The sequence below is a fragment of the Phyllobates terribilis genome, unplaced genomic scaffold, assembly GCF_046119375.1.
Source record: "Phyllobates terribilis strain yellow unplaced genomic scaffold, ASM4611937v1 Scaffold_8__6_contigs__length_399053987, whole genome shotgun sequence".
NCBI lineage: Eukaryota > Metazoa > Chordata > Amphibia > Anura > Dendrobatidae > Phyllobates > Phyllobates terribilis.
In genome coordinates this window covers 193,254,498-193,272,785 of record NW_027362768.1, presented here as the reverse complement: position 1 = coordinate 193,272,785, position 18,288 = coordinate 193,254,498, and the positions used below count along the sequence as shown (strand labels likewise).

At 41.4% G+C, this 18,288-nt stretch overlaps 1 protein-coding gene across 22 annotated transcripts in view; it reads right to left on the bottom strand.

Annotated features, from left to right (window-relative positions):
* Window positions 1-18,288, bottom strand: part of ADGRL2 (adhesion G protein-coupled receptor L2) — a 204,548-nt gene that overhangs the window by 51,065 nt on the left and 135,195 nt on the right. For all 22 annotated transcript variants that reach the window (XM_073643965.1, XM_073643970.1, XM_073643972.1 and 19 more), the window contains exon 5: window positions 5,802-6,602. In XM_073643965.1, the coding sequence (XP_073500066.1) occupies window positions 5,802-6,602 (801 nt within the window). The remainder of the gene's footprint in view (window positions 1-5,801; window positions 6,603-18,288) is intronic.

Genomic DNA, 18,288 nt, shown 5'->3' with positions numbered 1-18,288 from the left:
AAAAAATAGAAAGATGAGAATAAAGGAAACGCAATGGAGGATTCAGCCTAAGAGTATTGGGGGCGGGAGAACGATTATTGCTTTTCTCCCTCCGCATCTGTCACAGTTTATCAAAATTCTCCAAATGATCAGTAAATCGGGAAATTATTTTTTTTTCAACTTTAATTATTTTTTTTTCCCATTTGCTTTTTTTTATTGAAAGAACGGGAGAGTAATGATGAAAATGTGGCAAAGTGCTATTAGTGCCATCATTAGGTCTTCTCCCCCAGCACGCCGAACTGATTAGTGGATATTTAATCACTCAGATGTGTATTAAAATTAGCAGCGTTACATTAGCCTGGATTCCAGGTAATTCGGGAAACATGTAGGTTATTTTTATCCCCGGAGATCGGCATTGATAACAGGACTTCTGACAGCTTCCCTGGTCGTGTAATTAGGCAGCAATCACACGGACGACGACGCCTTCCGGCTTCCGACTTCACACTTTATTCATTTCAACAATTAAGAGAATATCTTTTTTAATTTTACATTGTGTCTTGATTTTTTTCCTAAAACTGGATGTGAAATTCTCTTCTCGAAGATCCACAAGAGCTAATGACTAATGACCCCCCCGCCGGAGGAGATTACGGTAATCCCCCAGCGCCGTACAATACCAGGCTGAATGTCTCGTAGGGGAGAAGGGGGATTTTCTGCCACCGGGACAATAAAAATGCACGAAATGTTAAAAAAACGACAACGCCAAAGGCTCGCCCATTTTTTCACAACACGTGTGCCGGAAAAAATATCGCACAAATGTCATCATTTTTGTCATATGGCACGACTGCTAAATCAAAAAAAATGTACAAAAGGTTATAAAATATAAAATATGATGAAGGGTGTGGATACATAGAAGAACAAAAATCACGAGTCCCTGACTCATCGGGACATTGAAGGACGTCCACAGTTCCTTCATGGGGTCCGTCACTATTTTATCCACTATTTTTTGCCAAAATGGAGGCAATAGCGCCTCTAACACAGATGTGAAATATCCCTATATATACACACATATTTTTTTATTTTATTTTTTTTTACTAAAAGGGATTATTTTTTAATTTTTTGTTAAAGAAAAGTAAAGTTGATCGTCACATCCCAAAAAAATAGATAAAATATTCAAATTTTATTCCATAAGTATCAAAAAAATTATAATCCACACGCTGGTGGTAGACAAAGCACCCTGACGCGTTTCTGGCGCTGTGCGACCTTAGTCAGAGAATATTTTTTTATTATACACCCCATGGCAAAATTCATGGCTGGTGATTAGAGTTTTCCGCTCTGGGATCAAATCAGGTGAAGAATAAGGGTGAAGATGGAATCTGTATTTCCCTCCCCGATGATCATTTGTGTTTCCTTTGGGATTTCCAATTTCCTCCCACTATGCAAAAACCCACATACAGATCGGCAACTTGTCCCGCGTGTCGTCAATATGAGACGGCGAAAATAAATTACGCCTCCCCCATTAGGGACAAGGACTGATGTGAGGAGTGATGATCTCGGCGCTGCTCAAGGTTTCCACCATAAAATGAAAAACAGAAAAGTAAATTCACTTTTTTTATATAGCTAAAAACAAAAATTTGCATTTCAAAATTATTTTTGAAGTTAAAAAAAAAAAAAAAGCAAAGTGAATGCGATGATGAGAAAACATTTTTGGTGGAAAATAAGTAATGAATGTGAGAAGTGCAAGAAATGAAAATGCTCGGGGAGAATCGCTGTGTTTTTGGAAGGAGCTTGCTAATATTGGTACATAAAAGACATTTAAATGGCGCCAGCGCTTGTTAATGCATGCTGGGGAATTCACAGACCACTAAACTTCCCGAAGAAAAAAAAGTGTAGAAGTAGTCAGGGAGAAGAGGGAATGTGAGGACAAAGCCAAGGTACTGAAAACGTGCGCTGCTCAGCCAGACCTGCAGAACACACAGGAGGAGGCCGGCGCCGGCAGAGGAGGAGGCCGGCGCCGGCAGAGGAGGAGGCCGGCGCCGGCACAGGAGGAGGCCGGCGCCGGCACAGGAGGAGGCCGGCGCCGGCACAGGAGGAGGCCGGCGCCGGCACAGGAGGAGGCCGGCGCCGGCACAGGAGGAGGCCGGCGCCGGCACAGGAGGAGGCCGGCGCCGGCACAGGAGGAGGCCGGCGCCGGCACAGGAGGAGGCCGGCGTCGGCACAGGAGGAGGCCGGCGCCGGCACAGGAGGAGGCCGGCGCCGGCACAGGAGGAGGCCGGCGCCGGCACAGGAGGAGGCCGGCACCAGCACAGATGGCTATTGCTGCCACATCCGCTAGGTCGTAGCCACCAGGACCGGCAAACCACGCTCCCTGACCCATCCTCCATATGTGGCATGGATGATTCCCGGCCACCATGGCTCAATTGGGTCTAAAATACTTTTTTTCCGTTGGCTGAAAACATCAGTTTTAAATAAATATGAAATGTGAGTGATTAAATATCCACTAATCAGTTCGGCGTGCTGGGGGAGAAGACCTAATGATGGCACTAAGCCACATTTTATCATTACTCTCCCGTTCTTTCAATAAAAAAGCAAATGAAAAAAAAAAAAAAGTTGAAAAAAATAATTTCCCGATTTACTGATCATTTGGAGAATTTTGATAACCTGTGACAGATGCGGAGGGAGAAAACAATCGTTCTCCCGCCCAATAGTCTTAGGCTGAATCCTCCATTGCGTTTCCTTTATTCTCATCTTTCTATTTTTTGCTTTTGAACTTTGCGCCAAATTCATCTAAATGGCAAACGATCCGTGATAAAGGCGGCGCAGGTTAGTAGCGGGGTCTTCTGCACCTCTTATGTCAGACGTTCCCTTCGTAGTGATAAAATGTCGCACGTTGGTCCATAACGGTGCAAAAAATATTAAGGTTTCATACATCACTAAAGTACTGGGGAAAAAAAAATCACAAATAATAAAAGAGTAGAAAACATCTGAAAATCGAAAACCCAGGACCAACACAGAAAAATGACTGAAAAACCTTCACTACAAATGACAACAAATCATTGCTCTAAATGAATCTGACATCAGAAAATCACCTGTTGTGTAAATCACGATTTTATAATAATATAATAATAATAATAGTTTATTTTTATAGCGCCAACATATTCCGCAGCACTTTACAAATTTTAGGGGGGACTTATACAGACAATACAGAATAAGCATATCTCATATCGAACGGAGTGAGGGCCCTGCTCGCGAGCTTACAGTCTATGAGGAAGTGGGGGAGACACAAAAGGTAAAAAGTACATATATTGTATAATGCAGCCTTAATATACTGAATAGGATAAATAATAATACATGGACTGGTCGCCAGCCAGTATGTGTGCAGTCCTGACAGAGGCTTTTATGTGCATGGTTGGTTTGAACCCGAAGTTGAAGAAGATTTTAATATGGGGGAAAGCTGGGATGGACAGAGTGTGTTTAGGTCTTTCCACAATACAATCTGTAATAAAAATAAAAATAGAAATCTGGCAATTTTCACACTGGGACATTTCTAGATTCTAACTTCCAGTTTTACAAAATTCACATGTACATAAACCAAAACTCACGATAATCATCTCAAGGCCAAACTTGAAATGTACAGATGCAGATTAGAACCCGGATAGTTTACATCGACTGCAGATTAGAACCCGGATAGTTTACATCGACTGCAGTAATCTATAACTTTCTCAAGGTGATATGATGACGAGACAAGGCAGCACATCCCGCATGCACAGATTGCACTGATTTACGCAACTATTATCGATGCAAATTGCAGAAAGGCCGAGCAGCAGAACTCCGCTGTATGATAAACTGCGTCCAGAATAGAGAAGAAGAAAAAATAAAAAAAAATATATATATATAACAAAAATAATAAAAGATCAGTAAATGAAGCTGGAGATTTTCTTGCTATTTTCTGTGACCTCTCGAGCATCGTAAATTACAGCGAGATTACAGCTCCGTGCAGCCACTGTCTAATTGGTGAGTGGGGAGTGAGTCTCCTCGCAGATAGCAGCAGGGCCAGAGGTGATAGCAAACCATTGACACGTCAACAGCTTGTGGTTACAAACGGTTCTAAATCTGGAAATCTAGGAGTGAAAACATCTGGGATCTACTGTAAGAAAAGCAAAGAAATGCTGAAAAGGAAAAATGTCAAAAATAGATGTAAAAATATCAAAACAATGTTTAAAAAAAAAGGGGCAAAACATAAAAAGCCCAGAAGTATGAAAAAATGTGCGCCCAGGTCTACGGAGGAGAAGACCATATACCATATAGTTTTATCGACAGTCATTTAAAATCATTACACTGAGCGCACAACATCTGTCAGAAGGAGTAACCGCAGATCAAGGGCATATTTCTCGTCTTCAGACACTTGCACACAGTCGGGTCTTCACATCTTTTACGCGGCATCGAGCCGAGCAGCTTTTGTTCCGTGCTCACGTGTGAAAGTGTCATGACGCAAACATGATTTCACGGTCCCGAATCCCTGATCGGTTCACCGGCAAAAAAAGAATAATTTAAGAAATGAAATTGTTGACTTCTGTATCACTGCACAAAACTTAACGGAGTTTGTTTGTTTTGTTTTTTTACAAGATGTAAGCGCACACTTTTACCAGAAAACGAGAAATGTGGAAGAGAAATAACTTCACAGTAATAAAAAAAAAAAGGTCAATAACAAAAAAATGAACTAGTTTCCCAGTAATAAAAACAAGCCAAAGAAAATGAAAAAGAGACTTGGCTTTGAACAATGTTTAGTGAAACTTTTGATTTTGCAAAAGTAACTTTAGGTCATGGCAATTTTATTGTAAATATTTTTTTTTCCTTACATCTTCACTTCTATGCATTTAATTATTTTTTTTTTTATTATTTGTTCTATTTAATTTTGAATGATTTTCACTTTTAAAAAACATTTTCTGTATTTCAGAATTAAAATATTTCCATTAATAAAATTATACACTAAATAAAAATAAAAGTAATAAAAAAAAAAAAAAATTAGTAGAGAAAAATAATACATTTTGAATTTAGGCCATCAACGTTCACATTTAACTACTTTTGTATCTCGTGTGATTAAATAACTTCACTTAGATAAAAAACAACTGTTGTTGAGGGAGGGCACCAACGTCCCTTCACGGTTGACCAAGTGAGTGTCAATTTATTACGTTGATTGCGCAATCCAACAGAAAACCAGACGGAGGCAGTGCTCTGTATGGGAGGATTCAGAGAATCTCTAATACCGTTTATTTCTACTTAGCATTTTATATTGTTTTGAGTATATCAATAGCCAATCACCTACAGCCATACTACAGGCTTAAACCAATGTTAGTACAATTATTACGGAAATAAACATATGGTCATATTATCGTTAGTTCGGTGCATGATGGAAATTTACAAGGTTACCCATCCAGGCTCAGACTAGTCAGATAACGGGAGCAGAGTGTCTCACAGAATGTTCCTGAGAGGTTAGTGTGGGAAAGATGCATGTGAAGCAGGAGAAAAGAAGGAAAGAATGTATGTTATGCAAAGAGTATAATAACATGATTTTAAAGCAAGCAGACAAAATGGAGTTGCTATAGCATGAGTATCAATATGCCCTTTACACTTGGATAGCATGAATATTAATATGTCCTTTACACTGTCACTATAAGTTATTAGAATTTATCATTTACATGAAATTTTACTGTGATCATTAATTTGTCTATGAAAGAAGAACAAATGCAAAAAAAAATAATTACAAAAAGAAAAAATTCTGACCCACACAATTCCACCAAGAATACATGACACATGGATCTTACCTTGGGCTAGGTCCTGAAGGATGAACTCTAGAGAGTATCGGAGGATGAAGTTGTTATTCCACACGTACAGTTGGTTGTCCCTAGGGTTGTAATCCACAGCGGCGATGTATTGATACTGATTGGGGAACGGAATATCAACAGGTTCTCCTCGGTTCAGCTTGGTGTTGAAGATGTAGTCAATTGCGTTCTTCCCGGTTTCACTCTCGTTGTCTTGGTAGACGGAGCGCACCACATACAGGACCCCACATATCATGAATGCATTGGAGGCTGCCCGTTTATCGTAAGATGTTTCAAACGTTGCCTCAAACCGTAGGGTGTAGGGATTTAATTGGCTAATCACGATCATTCCATTGTTTTGCTCCGTCGCGTAGATTACCCACAAGCCATTTTCATCGACAGCCAAGTCGATGTCAGTTTTCCCACCCCATCTATATGGAGATGTGTCGTGGTAATTGGCATAATTTATAATCGCTTCCCCGCTCTTGATTCTAGTCCTCAGGTCAAATTTAACAATATTCCTCGTTCTTTCCTTGTTAAAAAACACCGCCCCGTCGTAAACCACAAATCCAGTGCCGTCCACCCGGTTAGGAAGTTTGTAAGTTGTAGTCTGTCGGCCATTTTGAAAATCTTGCAATGATGCGTATTCTATTAATGTATCCGTACGATACGGAGTCCAGGGCATGAAATAAATTTTATCTGCAGCTTGGAGGGGGTCTTTGCACCAGGCACCTGCCTTCTGCTCAGCTTCAAAAATATATGGTGAGTCCACAACTCCTTTCAACACCCCAGGGCAAACAAAAACTAGTGAAAAGTAGAAAGAAGATTATTTCACAAAACAGATAATAACATTGTTTCTCTCTTAACCATGTCCAGTAGCAATATTCTCAATATTAAGAAGAAAAAAAAAAATAACAAAAAAAAATAAAATAAAAAAATAAAACAAAAAGGTGACTTTAAAAAGACTTTAGATGAAGAATGTGACATTCATGGCGCTAAAATAAACTACTAATTTACAACAGATTACATTTTTAGTGAAATAAATCTTATGACCGTAATGGACCAGAAGTCGGATTTTCATTTAGGCTGAAATTTGTCAAAACAATGAAAAAAAAACCACACGAAATTGTATGGCGATAAAGAAAAATAACACGTGGATGGTTTTCCATTAAAAAGATATGAACAAAACAAAGCAAGAACATCTCCAAAAACTAAGGAAAACAACATTTATACAGCAAACATTGGGCTGGAAAAGTAAAAAATATAAAATAAAAAATAATGAAAAAAAGAAAAAAAAGAAAGAAAAAACAATAAAGAAAAAACCCCAACAGACAAATTGGAGCAATGGATGAAACAAAGCCTGTACATGTGGCATGCTGGGGGAAAGAGTATATAGGAAGCCAGGCAAAAAAGTACATGACTAAAGAAACAGTAACAAAGGAAAAAACAAAAAGAAAATCACTTAGGGTTCGAGGAAGAGAGCAAGAAAACATTTCCCACAAGAAATGCAGAGACTGTGTCCCACCTATGTGACATATCCAGAACACTGTTTTATTAGCAGTCAACTTGTGTATGAAGTGTAGAAATGCAATCCTGCTGAATACAGAACGTCAGTGTTTAGGGATAAGGGGGATCGAGAAGGTTAACATCCATATGGCACATAACAGGGAGCTGGGGGGTTCGGGCTGGAATTAGTTATTTACCTTTTTGCTCCACTTCTATTTTAAGCATTGGAAGAGAAAGTGAAAAAGGGGTGCAAGGAGAAAAAAGAGAGATTAACATGAATGGACCATTTACTCGGCAGCTCAATCAGTACACACACTAAAGTAGGGACACAGCAAGAAATCCGCTAATTTGGATAAATGAAGAGACTGGAACACCTAGTGAAAGAAAGAGCCGTTATACGATCGGTGGCGATGGGGGGGGGGGTCGGATATGGATATTCTTGACCAGCTTTCAATATGTGGGTGGGAGATGTGGAGGGAAAGACATGCGTCTCCAAACCGCTAAGCCGAAAAATGGCCGACCTGAGCAAACCGCTCAACTGCAACCCACAACAACATGTAGACATCTGGTTACAACGATGACCAGCGAGCCACAAATTCTCGACCGCGCTGGTGATGTATATGCAGATCCTTTATCGTTCATGTATACTGATATTCCCACCCCCCCATTTTATTTTATCCATTTAATTTACAGAAAGGAAGGAGACTAATAATTCCCAGCCAGAGAAAGGACTAATGCCCAATTGTAAAATGTCAAAAATCCGTTTTCAGAGCCACATTTCAGCATCGCTACATTAGTTTTCAAAATGGTAATTTTTTATCTTCCCCCCCCCCAAAAAAAAAAAAAAAAACTACTGTGGCTCACAAATAAGTATTTCCATGAGACACTGGTTGGAAATGTAAAATAAAATTAAGACGCTAGTATCACACATTCAAGTATCATGGGCCCAAATGTGGACCGGGATGTACGGACCCGGCAACGGGACTCCTGACCGGACCTCATGGGCCCAAGAGGCTATCAAATTCTTCAGGAGACCTGTGGCCGGTCTAGAAATCGTGTTCCATTCTTGGACTATGATACATGGATGGGTCTAAGGGGTAGCATCTATCCTTGTGGAGAGTGACATGTCAGTGTAAGGAGACTTATAGGCCATGCAATGCTCCTCTGAGAAATTAAATATGCAAATTGCCTCTTCAGAGACGAAGGGGTTTTGAACTGATGTGGCAAGTCTCGTTAAAAGGGTTGATATTGACTTTTAGGATTGCTACTTCCAATAGGTGGCGCTAGAGTTCTAGTATGCACGGATGGGTGAAACGCCTAAAAGGAATATTCCACTTATTCCTACTCTCACAAGTTAAAAACTATTTGCATTTTCCGTAAACGCTACAAATTTCCATTTGGAGTTCTCAAATATTCAGATTTCATATTTAGGATTTAGGCCTCGTTTCCACATATCACCTTTATTTTTTTCCCCACTTTCATTGACAAAAAAAAAAAAAAATCTGATTCCATAATTTGCTATGGGACCGTTAATATTCATCCAGTGTCGTGCCGGACCAGAGCCGAACCAAGGAACCGGATCAGAAAATTCATTATTCGATCCGTTCAACTGGTGAAAAAGTGGTGTGACAACCAATGCACAATAAAATCGGTCCGGATGACACGGATACATGGGAACAGGCCTCAATCCAAAAGGTTTACTTGAAAGATTTTTTTTTAGATTTCCTTTTTGCTTATCAACACATTTTTTATCTGTAGGGTGCAGAAACCAGATCCGTGTCTTTCTGATGAATTTTTGGTACAGATTTGAAGCAACATCTTTTTTTGTTGTTGTTTTTAAATGTGTTTTTAGTGCAGAAACTGAGATTCTAAACTTAAAAATAAAAGTACTGCTACATTTCTTTTTAACATACAGTTTTTCCAGATTCCCCAAAATGCAGCAGAAAAAAATGCAGCGTTCTCTACATGTGAACATGGCCTTAAGGTGCACAGCTTATATAGAAAAGAAAGAAAAGAACTCATACAATTAGGACATTGTCATTCATTTACTGTGTTGCGTGTAGAAAAAAAAATAATCGTATTTGTTAAAAAGGCTTTGTGGATCTGCAGTTTGCAGGGAATGTGCCATCTGCATTACACGACCATGCTGGTTTGTGAACAGAAATAAACTGTGCTGTTAATTAGCGCGTGTGCTACATTCCTTCTAAGAAGGGAAAAACAAAACACATTTTTACATTTTGTGCTTTTAACATGTACATTGTATCTAAACACATAGGGGCACAACCAGTAAACCCATCCAACTACTGACGCCTTGCTGGCAGCCCATCCAACTACTGACGCCTTGCTGGCAGCCCATCCAACTACTGACGCCTTGCCGGCAGCGTTGCGGTCGGAGACCAAAACCTTCATGGTCATGAATCTATTTCTCTCTAGTTAACACTGCACAAAAATAGTTAAATTAAAAAAAACTTGCTAAATTTACCATTTTACATATCTCCAATGCAATCTGAAATACTCTGCAGGATCACAGGGGAGCGGGTAGAGCCACAGCGCCTGCTTCACGAGCCCTACATAAAGGGTTACTATTAAATTTGACATTTATAAATAAATAAAATTGCACTTAAGCTGCCGGAGATATTTGAAAATATTGTAGTTTTTTTTTTTTTTTTTTTTGAGAAATAAAAAAAAAAAAAAAGGTCTTCCACCCGCACCCTGTAGTTCGAGCTGCTCTTAGGGTTAATGGCAGCGCTTGTAATACATGAGCGACTCTATGCACGTGTGCAAAGCACCTGCATATATTTTATTATGAGATTTATATGAGAGCATGCTAATAGGCCACAGCAATGTTTTTTAATATGGTTGGAACACATTAGCCAAAATGCACAGGGGGCAATAAAAATAAATATAAAAAAATGCAAAAAAAAAAAAATAGATATGCAGCTATATAATGTGTCACCAGAGCATAGGAAACGCTCAGAAAGAACATTCAGATGAAGGTATTTTCCTGCGGCGGTGATGTCACCATTTTTCTAATAAATTAATAACGCGCGTAGTCATGAACAATGGTTCAGACTGCAGCACCGCCGTCACCTCCGCAGGTAGGCGTCAGGCTCCGGAGATGATGCATTGTTACCACATCTGAACTTCTCAAAATACAGCAAGAAATACACTCTAATATTCAGAGATGAATGATAAGAACTGATCATACTTCACTTAATAAAAAAAAATAAAAAAAAATAAAAAAAAGTCTCTTCTCGGTTACCTCCTACCGATTTGACTTGAGATGGGGGGGGGGGGGGGATCTTGCTTCCTGTCACAATATTATTCACAGGAAATAAATGCTAGATTTAGCAGGTTAAAACATTATGCCGAGGCTCCGTGCTGCCGAGCTTGATTGAATTCGTTGGCCCCTATAAGATTTGCTGTTCTAGATATTGAAAGAAAATGTCTTCTCGGCTTTCAGTAAAAGAAAGGAGGAAAACAGAAATGACAAGGAATTGGACAATGGCCAACGGGACAGTGACCACCGGCTCCTAGATTTGGGGACGATAATGAGAACGTTTGGAAACTATTTTGTTATTTTTAGAAAATATTTACACTATTGAAAAGTGATCGACGGAGGACGATAGACAAGTTTTAAAGCTTTCCCAGATAACAATCTGATGCCCAATTTAAAAAGATTGTCATTCTGTAATCGGCATCCTATGTGCTGCCATCACCAGGGATTTAGGAGGACAGCTGGACATTAAGGCTAAGAGATATTCAGCTAGGTGCAGTATGGCGACTGTCGGGCATATGTATTCATCTTGATGATAAATGAAGAGAAGAATTGATGCTACTTGGCTAATACTATATTTCAAACGCCATCTACACTTCACATCCAGATCCTTTGTCATATTTATAGATTTAAAATGTCTCGTGTGTTTAACACTTTTGTAATGAAAAATTACATAACTTTCTGTATACTTTGTGCATGGCTTCTATCGCTGCAACAGTCACAACTACTAGGACTAGATGCAAAATGAATTACACTAAAAAATGCAATTCTCAGGTACAAATCAGTACCGATGCTTCTCACAGAATAATGCTAAGACTTATACATTGTAGCTGCAGTACAGCTGCTTGTGGAGAAATAGACCATGATGGGCGAGTAACGTCAAATCTCTCCCAATACTTGGCCAGGCAGCCAGGAGTCCGGGCAAACAAGGTCCGGAAACCAGGAACCCAGGCGAGCCAAGCCGGGCAGCCCGGAACCCAGGCGAGCCAAGCAGGGCAGCCCGGAACCCAGGCGAGCCAAGCCGGGCAGCCCGGAACCCAGGCGAGCCAAGCCGGGCAGCCCGGAATCCAGGCGAGCCAAGCCGGGCAGCCAGGAATCCAGGCGAGCTAGGTCAGGCAGTCCTCTTTCTGGGTAAGCCAGGCTGGGCAAACAGGAGTTCAGGTGGGCCAAACCAGGCAGCCAGAAATCCAAGAGAGCCTAACCAGGCTGCCAGGAATCCGAGTAAAGCAGGCCGGGCCAGGCCGAGCAGTGTGCTATCTTGCAAGATAGGCGGGGTAGCCACATATCCAGTGAGCCAGGCTGGGCAGACACATATCCTTCTGTGTAAGCTAGATCGGCCAACCAGGTATGTGACGAGCCAGGCCAGATAGCCAGGCATGTGACGAGCCAGGCCAGATAGCCAGGCATGTGACGAGCCAGGCCAGATAGCCAGGCATGTGACGAGCCAGGCCAGATAGCCAGGCATGTGACGAGCCAGGCCAGATAGCCAGGCATGTGACGAGCCAGGCCGGGCCAGTCATACATCAGGAGAGCCAGGCCGGGCCAGTCATACATCAGGAGAGCCAGGCCGGGCCAGTCATACATCAGGAGAGCCAGGCCGGGCCAGTCATACATCAGGAGAGCCAGGCCGGGCCAGTCATACATCAGGAGAGCCAGGCCGGGCCAGTCATACTTCAGGAGAGCCAGGCCGGGCCAGTCATACATCAGGAGAGCCAGGCCGCCAGGCCGAGCCAGTCATACATCAGGAGAGCCAGGCCGGGCCAGTCATACATCAGGAGAGCCAGGCCGGGCCAGTCATACATCAGGAGAGCCAGGCCGGGCCAGTCATACATCAGGAGAGCCAGGCCGGGCCAGTCATACATCAGGAGAGCCAGGCCGGGCCAGTCATACATCAGGAGAGCCAGGCCGGGCCAGTCATACATCAGGAGAGCCAGGCCGGGCCAGTCATACATCAGGAGAGCCAGGCCGGGCCAGTCATACATCAGGAGAGCCAGGCCGGGCCAGTCATACATCAGGAGAGCCAGGCCGGGCCAGTCATACATCAGAAGAGCCAGGCCGGGCCAGTCATACATCAGGAGAGCCAGGCTTGGCAGCCATACATCAGGAGAGCCAGGCCGGGCAGACACATATCTGGTGAGCCAGGCCGGGCAGTCAGTCATCCGGAGTGCCAGGTCAAGCAGCCAAGTATGTGGCAAGTGAGGCCGGGCAGACAACCAAGGAGCCATCTCATCAGCTTGCCATCTATATACAGTGTCACAAAGAATGGAATAGAAGAAATGGGAATGTGAATTTGTTATAAAATACCACAGCATAAGAACGCCAACTTAAACCTATGCAAAAATAATAGAATCCTATTTAAAGCACGAAAATGATAAATCTTTTGTTCGTTAAGTCTACCTCTTTTGCTTTTCACTTTGAGAATAAAACCTATTCCTGCGATTATTGTAATGAGCTCACTTCATGTCAGTTTGATGAATGTCCCACGATATTAACAAACCCATGTATTCAATACTTATTAATGCATGTGTGTAGGCGCACACACATCCATAATAAAAATGCGCCAGTAAAAAAAAAAAAAAAAAAAAACCTATACTTGATCCATAAAAATACAATCAAAAATACTTAAAAGGTCGGTCTACTTGGAGAAACATTTATTTTATCCCATTGACTAGAATATTAGGGGAAACAAATGAGATGAACTGTTAATCAATGTTGGGAAATTTATGCCACACCGATAGCCGAGGAGCAATTCATGAAAAGACTTATGGCGTGATCGGGGAGGGAACGCTCTAATAATAATTAAAATGAGACGACACTTGCACATATCAGTAAGGAAGGGAAGAGGATATTAAAATACTCAGAAAAATGTGTGTGTTACATAAACATCTCTATGGCAACAGACTACAAACGTGCCCTGCGTAGTCTGACCGAGCTGTCATTCTCACTTTCCGTCTTACTTTACTTCTTGGTAATAACAGACCAACACATTCGACAGGTTACTAGAAAATAAATGACAAAAAAAATAGATCGTAAAATATGACTCGCGAATCAGACTACACAGTGTTTGTTTGTAGTCTGTTACCATAGTGACATTCAGATAAAATGGCCATATAAATTACTTTATACAATGGAGGCAATTAAAAGGACACAAGCTGAAGTCTATATATTCTGGTATTTAAAGCAATGCTTTGTCCCCCGGTTATCAGTCATTTCTGGCTGGATTGAGGCAGAGGTTTTGATAGTTTTGGTGCCATCGTGACTGGCATCCAGCTGAAAAGGACAGCTGGGAGGAGCACTCAAGCTGCTCGAATGGGAATATTTTCAGCAAAGCTTATTGGTCGAGAGGATCTGGTTGACAAACCGGACCTCCTACTACTGTCCTTTTTAGCTGGGACACCTCTCCTTCCAAACTCTTTTTTGGGGAATTTATGCAGATCTTTGTATAGATTATTTTAACCCTTTAAGGCCTACCTATATTTTTGATAGAAGTAAAGAGCAACAAAATAAAAAAAATAAAATAAATAACGTGAGATGTACAGGACAGATCTATCCTTCCCTGATTGGGTTGTGTGTGTGACAAGTGCCGCGGTGCGCGATTGTCGGGGGTTGCAAAAACTCACAAATGGCTTCACTTCTGCCCCTGGCAACACAGAGTTGTTCTTCCATCTAAACTTAATCTCTGTTTCTATAGTTATGAGATACCTGCAAATAACACATACTGTGGGAGGACATTATTAGACGCGCTTTTCTACATGATGTGGGTCAGGACCACGCACATACATCATATACATCAATTAACACAAGGATGAAATCCACGCACAAGGGATCCTTTGTGCAGCCGCTAGGAAAAAACATCCTGATTGCTAAAATAAAATTAGATGTGAAAGTTAATAGAACATCAACATAGAAATTTCTACAATATTTTCCATCTTTCATTTCTGTATGTGCGGACGGACGGCAATAGAACACTGCCCCTAGTGGTAGCAATCGGATATTCAGGATTACTCCAAGCAGCCACCTGAGTAAATTATTTCAAAGCATTCGTTATTCACTGTATAATTTATCTTTCATTATTTTATTAGTAAAGTGGCTTTATCAGAATGTATTGGAGGCATCGATTGGAGGCTTAATCAGTTTTTGGCCTCTCTCTGAATCAGTGACATCACTGAGGCTGCAACAAAAAACGCTTTCATGGCTGATTGTGCTGCAGAACGAACAAAACTCATCTGCATACTTGTTTCCCAAGGAGCATTGACTAGAAAAATCCATAATGCAAGCTGGATCTAAATAAAAAACTATTTATAAGACGCCAGTTGCAGTCACTATTTTTTTTAGTTTTGCAAGCGATGAATTCTCCTCATAGGCATCAATGCAATAGCGCCCCCCAGCTGTAACCTTCCAAATATCTGATCAAACTAGTGAATTTTTGAAAATCATTAAGGCAGATCTGATTCATGGCAGCCATTTATGGAAAATAGCAATACTAATCCCTTTAAAAAAAAAAACCACACTGGGTTTCTTAAAAGGGAACTGTCACTTTCATAATGACGAGGCAGTAGAGCTCAGCTGATTGCTGTCCCCCTTTGATTCTGATTGGTGCGCCTCATCGAAAAGTCAAGAAAGCAGCGTATGGACTTGTGAGACTTTATACTGCTTGCTCCGTTCTCAGAAATCTAGTGATCCGCTGAGGGCTTCTGCGCCTTCTTGTAAGGGATCAGTGGAGGTTTAAACTACTGGAAGGTCATCGATCAAAGGTGGCAGAGAGTGCACTGCCAGCACCTGGGGCCAGACCAGTATTATACACCCATTAACCTGTAGATGGTTAAACAATTATATATATTTTTTTTATTTTACACATTTTATTTTTTTTTTTTCATATAATTTTATCATGACTCAAGCTCTAGATCTAACCCTAGTCCCAACTCTAACCTTAATTATGGTTAAACATTTTGCAATGTGTGTTTTTTTTAACAGGAGAAAGGTTTTAGATTGGGACTGCTTCCCCCGCAGGTTTCCATCTCGCCTCTCACAATCACAAGTGGGTGCAGAGGCGTGGACCTGCGGCAGAGCTCCGTGCAATTTTTGTCATCTCAGTTGTTGACTATGCAGAGCGCAGAAGTAGAGAGGAGTTTGTAATAGGCAGTTGAGCCTCTGCATAGGCAATAACTGATAAAGCTCACTTCATCATACTGAGAGCTTAGTTATTTTGATCACTGCCTATGCAGAGCACAACAGCCTCTTGAGTTCTGTGCACCTTTGGCACCAACATTTTGTGCCACCACAGAATTCGGTCCCAGGTCAACTGATCCTGTGCCTCCTCCTCCCTCCCACCCCGATGCTACACCACTGCTGATTCAAATCTTCTGACATGTAAAAAAGTTTCAGAAAATGATATGTGCATTTTTGCCCAACTTTTAGTACTTTTCTCTACTACTTTCATTTCCTCAACAGAAGGCGCCAGCGAGGTTGTGTCAGGGCGCGGAACTTGTGCTTCACATCCTTATTACCAAATCAACACACTGCAAAAAACTGATACACTGTGTTCTAACTAAAGCGGAGGGGCAGAACACAAAAATTCAAACACTGTCTTGCCCCTCTCCATGTTGGGTTCTGCATTAGGCAGAAGCCCAGCGATTTCCTCTGACTATTTCTTTAAACGCCATCTCAGTGGTGTCAATCATTTCCAGCAAGTGGTTGCAAGCGGTTGCAAGAGGTTGCAAACTAATTCAGCCTCCAAACAGGACTCCAGCGACCTCCAAAATGTTTAGGCGTTATAAGCCTGGCGTTATTAGTAGCCGGCTTTGTATACTTCTATTGACATGTAACACTGCTTGGTGGAGCGTTTTATTACTGGACAGAACATTTCCTTAAAGCAACTTAAATTAGTTTCCTGTGATGGGAAAAAAACATGAAATGTAATCAGAAGCTACAAGTATACATCGGCTAAATTAACAGGAAGCAGGCTGGATATCTTCAGACACATTCTCAAATACTGGTTAAAAGGAAATAAGATGACATTTCTACGTGAAGGAGAATAAATAAGGTCTTATAGCTTAAGATGTTAAAATAGGACGAGAGACAGGAAGAAATAACGCGGGTCTGCAAGGCTGAATCTAAGCTTTACCGTACATCCCCTTCTCATTATGTGGGCAGAAGCTCTGAGGTTCAATTGACCAAGCTCTGTAACAAATCCCAGCAAATATATATGTAAAACTGCTGTAATATTTGTATGTGGTAGTGAGAAATAAGAGACTCCTCAACATTTTTCTATGTTTAGCTTCGTGGAGGCTGTGGGTCGAGCTAGAGGCGCACCGGCGGCTGTGGGTCGAGCTAGAGGCGCACCGGCGGCTGTGGGTCGAGCTAGAGGCGCACCGGCGGCTGTGGGTCGAGCTAGAGGCGCACCGGCGGCTGTGGGTCGAGCTAGAGGCGCACCGGCGGCTGTGTACAAATGATGTAGATGGAAATTGAAAGGGTTGGGCTTTGAATTCAAACCTTTTGGTTTTCAGAAGATATGTCACCGCCAGACTTTTCTGACAGACCAGAAATTGACCAAACCGATATCGGGGAGTCGGGGCAGATCGCCGTCTGTCAAGAGCTCTCTCATATTCGGCCAGCTTTATTGCTAGGCAGAATATCCATAGCAACAAAACGGTCTGCCATGAGAAAAGCAACTTGGCCACAGAGTTCTGTGTAATTAATAAGATTTTTTATAAAGTGCATTTCAGCTAAGATCCAGCCGGACCGTGAAATTCTACTTTTCAGACACATCAGTTCTTCAGGCTATGTTCATTTTTACATCAGGGGCTCTATTAGACGCCTTTCTCGTCGACTGTGTAATTTGTTGCAGAAACCTTTGCACAACCAGACAGACTCCAATATACTTGTCAGACTGTGTATACCAGTGTCCGTCATGTGACAACTGCAGGTTGTGGTTTCCATATATGTAACAAAAACCATAGCACAAATGAATGTACACAATTCTTGGGTCAAACTATAAAAAAAAATTTAAAAAAATAGCTTCACAAAACTACCCGACCTGCGATGATTTTCCTAGAATCAGTCCTTGGTCCTAGACTGGAACTGGGAGGCTAAGACTCATGAATTCTGTAGGTTTGCCCATGTTCCTCCGGTTTCTGCCACACTACAAACCATCATTTGTGTCTGACGTAGGGAAACTAGATTGAGATGCGAGTGACTATTTTCACCGTACGGTGGATTATTTTTGTGATATATAAGTAACAGGAAGCAAACGAATAATATTGGGGGTAAATTGGAAATTCCGGCAAAGTAACAATCCCCCACGTCCTACTCACCCTCCCCATCGCTAGGTCCATGGTGGGTCACTTCTAAGGAAGGTAATTTACAATTTTTAGTCATGGATTCTTTATTATTCTTTTTTTTTTTGTTTTGTTTGTTTTGGAAGCAGAAAAAATATGAAACATCTTAGGAAAGAATTAAAATGCAAACATCTTTCTTGAAATCTTACATTTCAGTCTATGAATGTTACCGATCGCCATTCCCATCAAAACATTTATTTTTTTCATTATTTTGAGTAAGAACCTCAATAAAGAGATCCTGCCTGGGGTGCCAGAAACTTGAAGGAAATATGCCCTCCCTCCAGATACCGCACTAATAACTACCAAATAAAATCCAATGCAACGGGATTTTATTGTTCCTCCCCCCTTTTGGAAGACACTAAAAAAAAAA